This window comes from Rhinopithecus bieti, unplaced genomic scaffold (genome assembly GCF_001698545.2).
Source record: "Rhinopithecus bieti isolate Rb0 unplaced genomic scaffold, ASM169854v2 scaffold_42429, whole genome shotgun sequence".
Taxonomy (NCBI): domain Eukaryota; kingdom Metazoa; phylum Chordata; class Mammalia; order Primates; family Cercopithecidae; genus Rhinopithecus; species Rhinopithecus bieti.
The window spans coordinates 21,318-27,573 of NW_016817081.1; the positions used below are offsets into that span (position 1 = coordinate 21,318).

Here is a 6,256-nt window from a genome sequence, read left to right on the forward strand (position 1 = left end):
TATTTTGTTATTAAACAATTCCCCTGATTTGTAGTTTTCTTCCTTTTATGTGGGAGTAAAATTCATAAATTCATACTTTATTTAGAAATAATTTTTATGTGATAAAGTTAATTCCATGGTTCTGGACTTAAAAAACACATTTACTAAATCCCTACTGCCTTTTTATTATACTAGTTCCATCTTTATTGTGTTTTTAAAATCTGTCCTATTAACTGTCCTTATTACTTAATGGCTAAGTAGGGCTTTAGATCCTTTTTTCAGGATAAGTTTATGTTAATAAGTAGCTATCACAGTATTCCAAGCCTTAAAACAGGTTATAGTGTGTTCTACAAATTCTTCATCTAAAACAGTGCTAAGCAGCTAAAAATTTGTTGAACTTGAAAAAACTACCTCCTAGCTACAGAATGTATTTTTAAAACTCTATACACTATTTTTGTTTAGGAAAGTGCTGGCCAGCTGGAAATAAGAGCTCTTTCTCTAATTTATAAGTAAGTTATATCCTCTTTTCTTTGAGAGTGGGTGTTTGCATGCATGTGTGTATAAGATCTCAATTAACGGTCTCTTCGGGACTGGGGAAATTTGAGATTTGATGTGTTGATATCTAGAATGAAGAAAGCTAAGAGAGAGTGTTAAAATATTTTAAATGGTTGAAAAGTCAAAAGAAGAATGTTTCATGGGATGGAAAAATTATATAAAATTCAGATTTCAGTGTCTATAAAGCTTTGTTGGAACACAGTCATGCTCATTCACTTATGCATTATCTGTGCTGCTTTCATGCTACCAAAGCAAAGTTGAATAAACCATATAGTCTGCAAAAGCTGAAATGCCTATTTTCTAGCCTTTTGCCAAAAAAATAAAGGAGAGCACCACCCCCACCACCCCCACAGCCATACATACAACTAATAATTCGTTGTCTTTACCCCTTCTCCCAAATTAAGATACATTAAAAAAAAAAATCCATATGACTTTAGGGGCAATTAGCCGTCTACTTTGAATTAACATCATTTAGCCCTTTTGGATTATTTTAAAGCCAAACATTAAACCGGATATTTATATTACTTTGTATGAATAAGGTAGGCAATTTAAAAGCAGAAATAGTTGTTCCTATAACTATATCCAAATTATGTCTTCCCACTTAACCTTTGTTTTCCCCATGTAGTCGGGATTTCATTCTTTATCGCTTTCCTGGAAAACCTCCAACTTATGTCACAGATAATGGCTATGAAGACAAGGTAAGAAGATGAGTGAATGTTGACTTATATAAAAGAAGTTGAATGATGCTTCTGGCTTGCCTGGATATTAAATCATTTTTTTTAACTTAATTAATGAAAAGCATAGTCTGAATGACAGGTTTCTCTGTTACTAGCATTTTCCTCTCTAGTCAGTTAATCTCAGTGTTGTTAGCCCTCTAAACAGATCTGATTGTCATTTCTCTGTGATAGGAAAAAAGCCACCCCAAACCCTAATTGGCTTCTCAATGACTAAAAAGGATAAGGTTCAAACTTTGAAGCTAGGCATTCAGCATCCTGAAAGGTCCCAAAGCAGCTTTATTTTCTTCCATCCTTATTATGCCATGCTTCCAGGTATTCTGCCTTTCATACTTTGTGTCTTTGTATTTGAAACTTTCCCAATGCCCCTGGAGTCATTTTCTCACTTTGTTCTCCCCTAGCAGCTCCCAAGTAATTGCAGTATTTATTATATTGTGTTTGTCTTCATATGTATTTCTTTCATTATCTGAAAGTTTCTTGAGGGAAGTGACAGTGTCTACTACTGCCTGGTAAAGTATTTGATTGTTAGTTGAGAATACTCAGCAGATAAATTGTTTTTTCAGCATACAGTTTCTCCTCCAAAAAGTTTATAAAAGAAAAGCCTTTATCCTGATTATTTTATTAGTGAAATATAGACTACATAGTGTTTGAGTTTTATATGTCTTATTTCACAACATGGAACACAATTTAGACAAAATTTTAATGATGGCAAGACAAGACTAGAGACCAGGAGAACTGTTAGGATGCTGTTACGGTAATTGAGGGGGAATATCTGAACTAAGGAGAAGTAGCATTAGGAATAGAGAAGACTGAGTAGGAGATAACTTAGAAGATAAGTACGAATGAGGTACATTAATTATCTCTTTTCTGAGCTTTGGGGACACCAAAATGAATACAGTGAAATCCTTCCCCTCCAAGAGCTTAAGGGGCGATGAAGGCAGAACTGCAAAGGGTTAATTACAGCAAAGTGGTAAGTTTTATAATAAAACTGTGCTAAAAGCACAAAGGAAAACCCCTTCTTTCTGCTTGAGGGAGTTTAGAAAGCTTCATGGTGGTAGTGACATTTAAGTGGAGTATAAAAGAGTCCATCAAATATGAAGAGCAGTGTATTCAGAGGAAACACTATATACAGAGGCATAGAAGCAAGAGACCCTTTGGGACTTAAGTAATTGGATGTGAGGAGGATGATGCTGGAAAGATAGGCTACAGTTACATTGTAAGAGGTAGAACAAGCCATGCCAAATAATTTGTCTTTTCATTGTACAGAATAGTCATTTGAAACTTTTTCCCAACATTTTATTATGATCAAACATACAGAAAAGTTAACAGAATTTTACAGTAAGCATCCATATACTTACCCACCACCTAGAATCTGCTGTTAACATCTTAGTATTCTTATAACGTATCTATTCCTCGATCCATTCATCTGTCCATCTTTCTTTTTTGATGTATTTTAAAGTAAATTTCAGACACCAGCATACTTGAACCCGAAACACTAATGGAAAGTTTTTAGGCAAAGGTGTGACATAATCTGAATTGTTTGAGGAAGAGGAGTGTTAGCTTTTGTATCTAAGCAGTTGTACATAGCATTGCTTGAGATGAAATTTGGATCTTTACCAGGGATCTTTAAACTTCCAGTTCAGTTTTTCCCCAACATTGTATTCTGAAATTTTTCATACAGAGAGAAGTTTGAAGACTCATATAGTAAACATTCATGTACCCACCACTTAGTTCCTACAGTTATACAGTTCCATTTTAAATGTCGTGTGTGTCTTACAGAGAGATTATTTAGCTAATTTAGGGGGAACATTACCCATTGGGAACCATGAGAATACAAAAATGTCAGACCTTTTGAGTGTGTACAACCTACAAATGTCCATACATGTATACAGAGCTAATGCTTACCAGCACTTGGGTATTTGCATGTACAGGATAGTGCATATATATGTCTGATTTGGGAATTTATAGAGTTGGGGGGGTGTGTTTATATTGAAAAGCCAGGTGCTTTTATTCTGTGATGCTTTGCTTTCCCTGAAACTTTGTTGCTTTATCTCAGTTCACGCTCCTAAGATTGGCATCAGGACCGAGTTTTTAAAAATGAGGCCGGGTGTGGTGGCTCATGCCTGTAATCCCAGCACTTTGGGAGGTCGAGGCAGGTGGATCACTTGAGGTCAGGAGTTTGAGACCAGCCTGGCCAATATGATGAAACCCCGTGTCTACTAAAAATAGCCAAATTAGCTGGGTGTGGTGGTGCATGCCTGTAATTCCAGCTACTCGGGAGGCTGAGGTAGAAGAATTGCTTGAGCCCAGGAGGCGGAGGTTGTAGTGAGCTGAGATTTCGCCACTACACTCCAGCCTGGGCGACAGAGCAAGACTCCACCTCAAAAATAAATAAATAAAAATGACTTTATTATAGACGTGAACATTATTAACGAACCTTCTAAAAATATTTTAGAACAAACTTTCATAGAAATAAATGTCTAATATTCACCTCAGTATCTTTCACCTTCTGTATTGACTTAATTCTGCATTCTACATAGTTATCTTCGGTTTCTTAAGTGTATTCAGCTGAAATCGAGCCATCTTCACTCAGCTCATTTGCTCTATCTAGATAGAAGTACATACTTATATTAAAACAAAATAAAATTAAGTCTGGAAACGTAGAGTAAGAAAGTCCCCACTCATCCTCTTCAATCTTATGCACTTTGAAGTAACAAGTATTGGTTCTCATGCACTTCAAAGTAACAAACTATTAAGTATTGGTGAGTATCTTTCTGTATCATTTTCTTTGTGTTTGTCTTTTAAATGTAAATGGGCTCATATTTAACATTGTTACTTGTTCTTTTTAAATATCCTTCTTAGTAATATAGATCTACTCCATTTTTTCACTAGTTTACTGCCATTAATTACATCCCATCTGCCCACTCCCAAACAAACCACCCACAAGTATGTATGAATTACTATTTCATGTTGGGATACCATGAGAAACATAAAAGCCATCATGCCTTGTTTTGCCTCTTCCAGTCAAAATGGAAATTCTTGCTACTTTAATAGAGAAACTGTATAGTTGTCTGTCTTCTTTCTATAAGAACTACTTGTTCATCAGTCTGGTTAACTGAATGCCTTTATTCCTTAACAGCTGCCTCTAGTTATTAATACTTCTTAGAGTTCCCAGTTCTTGTAGCCCAAAGTACAAAGGGTTTCTCTGCTCACAATCTGCTCACTGTTCTTATGGGTTAATAAACTCTTAAATGCAAATACCCCTTGTGGTAGGAGAAACTTATAACTTAAACTTTACTGTGAGTTACTTTAGCTTGACACTTGACTTCGGTACTTTGAAATGGATTATTACTGAAATAGAATTGTGATTTCCAAAAAGACGAGTGAAGAATAATAGACCTGGGATCAAATAACTGGATTATTGGGAGAAGTTAGCTCAGGGAAGAGTAGGAAGATAGAAAAAAAGAATGCTTAGGATCATTTTTTTTTCTGCCAAGGAGGCTTGGTGGCAACATCTTTCCACAGATTGCAGAATCATTTTGAGTAACTCAGGTTGCTGATACCTTCAAAATGGAAGAACCTTAATCACTAGGGATTATATCCCTTATATAAGACAGATTTTTTTTTTAAGAGATGGGGATCTCACTATGTGGCCTAGGCTAGAGTGCAGTGGCTATTCACAGGTGAGATCATAGCACACTACAGCTTCAAACCCCTGGGCTCAAGTGACCCTCCTGCTGTAGTAGCTGAGACTATAGGCACACACCACCCCACCTGGCAAAGACAGATTTTTTTAACAAAAATTCAGAAAGGTTTTGGAACAGTTATGTAAACAAATTTCATCACATGCAACATTTTGACTGACAAAATTTTGCTTAACAAGCATGGCCTTTGAATTGTTTTGGGAAAAAAAAACTCTAGGGATTCAAGGAATCAACTCAGACGTTAAACTGTCATTTTTGTAGCCTGAGATGTGCCTTAATTCATTGAGGAAGTCTCTCTAGCAGTATTGGTGCTATATAGTGTATTGATATATTGCTATTCAGTTAAATGGATAACTTTTTTATTTAGATTAATTTTATTGACAAGGTTTATAAGAACAAATTAAATATTTAAAATCGAAGACCAATTATTAGGTCTTAGTTTATTTTTAGTTATTTATTTTAAGTTGCTTATTTTGTTCACGTCTATTTATCTTTCCCTAGTGTCTGAGTAACTGTCAAACAAGTCAAACCTGTGAAAATACCTGTTAACATTCAACATATATATTTCTGTTCTATGATGCAAAGGTATTTTTCAACACTTAATTGGTACATCAAATGTGTCATTCTGTCATAAGCAGCATGTTTTAAAATTCAGATTTAATAAACTGATTTAAGACAGTAAATTTGAAAGACAAAATTAGTCTCATTCAGGAGTGGTCCATTATGTTGATCATCTAGAATCAACACTGATTAGCCAAACTTTAAAAGCCAGAGCCCCAACTCCAGAGAAACATTAAATTTATTTAATGTAAAAGTATATTATTTTTGAGACACACTTTGTCAGAGATATCCACGATTACTTGCACATTACATTCTGGCATTATAATCTGGTACTTTAATCGTAATCATGAAGGTGGCTAGGTTTCTGGTAAATATCAGCATTTTATATGGGTAAAAGCAGTTAATAAAAATCGATTCATTCACTATAAGCCAAATGTGCTTGTACTTAATCCCACCCCTTCCCAAAGTTTTTGAAGCTTTGATATGTTGATTTTTGGTCTGTCCTTAATATAAAACGTACTTACAGACACTTTTACAGAGTTAATACTAAAATTACAAATTGATGACACTTTCAAGACAAAGCAGGATAACTGTTCCTTCATGTTCCATCACTGAATTGACTTTCACTGCTCCATTATACTGTCTGGCTGAACACTGACATTCCATAGTCTACAACTGTAAAGATACCTACCTATGTGAGTTTAAAAAGTGGTCTGCACAAAA

At 35.1% G+C, this 6,256-nt stretch overlaps 1 protein-coding gene across 1 annotated transcript in view; it reads left to right on the forward strand.

Moving 5' to 3' along the window:
* Positions 1-6,256, forward strand: part of LOC108517719 (putative bifunctional UDP-N-acetylglucosamine transferase and deubiquitinase ALG13) — a gene marked incomplete at its 3' end in the record, with an annotated part of 23,421 nt that overhangs the window by 4,743 nt on the left and 12,422 nt on the right. The window contains 2 exon segments of the mRNA XM_017855808.1: positions 442-488; positions 1,160-1,232. Coding sequence (XP_017711297.1) covers positions 442-488; positions 1,160-1,232 — 120 coding nt within the window.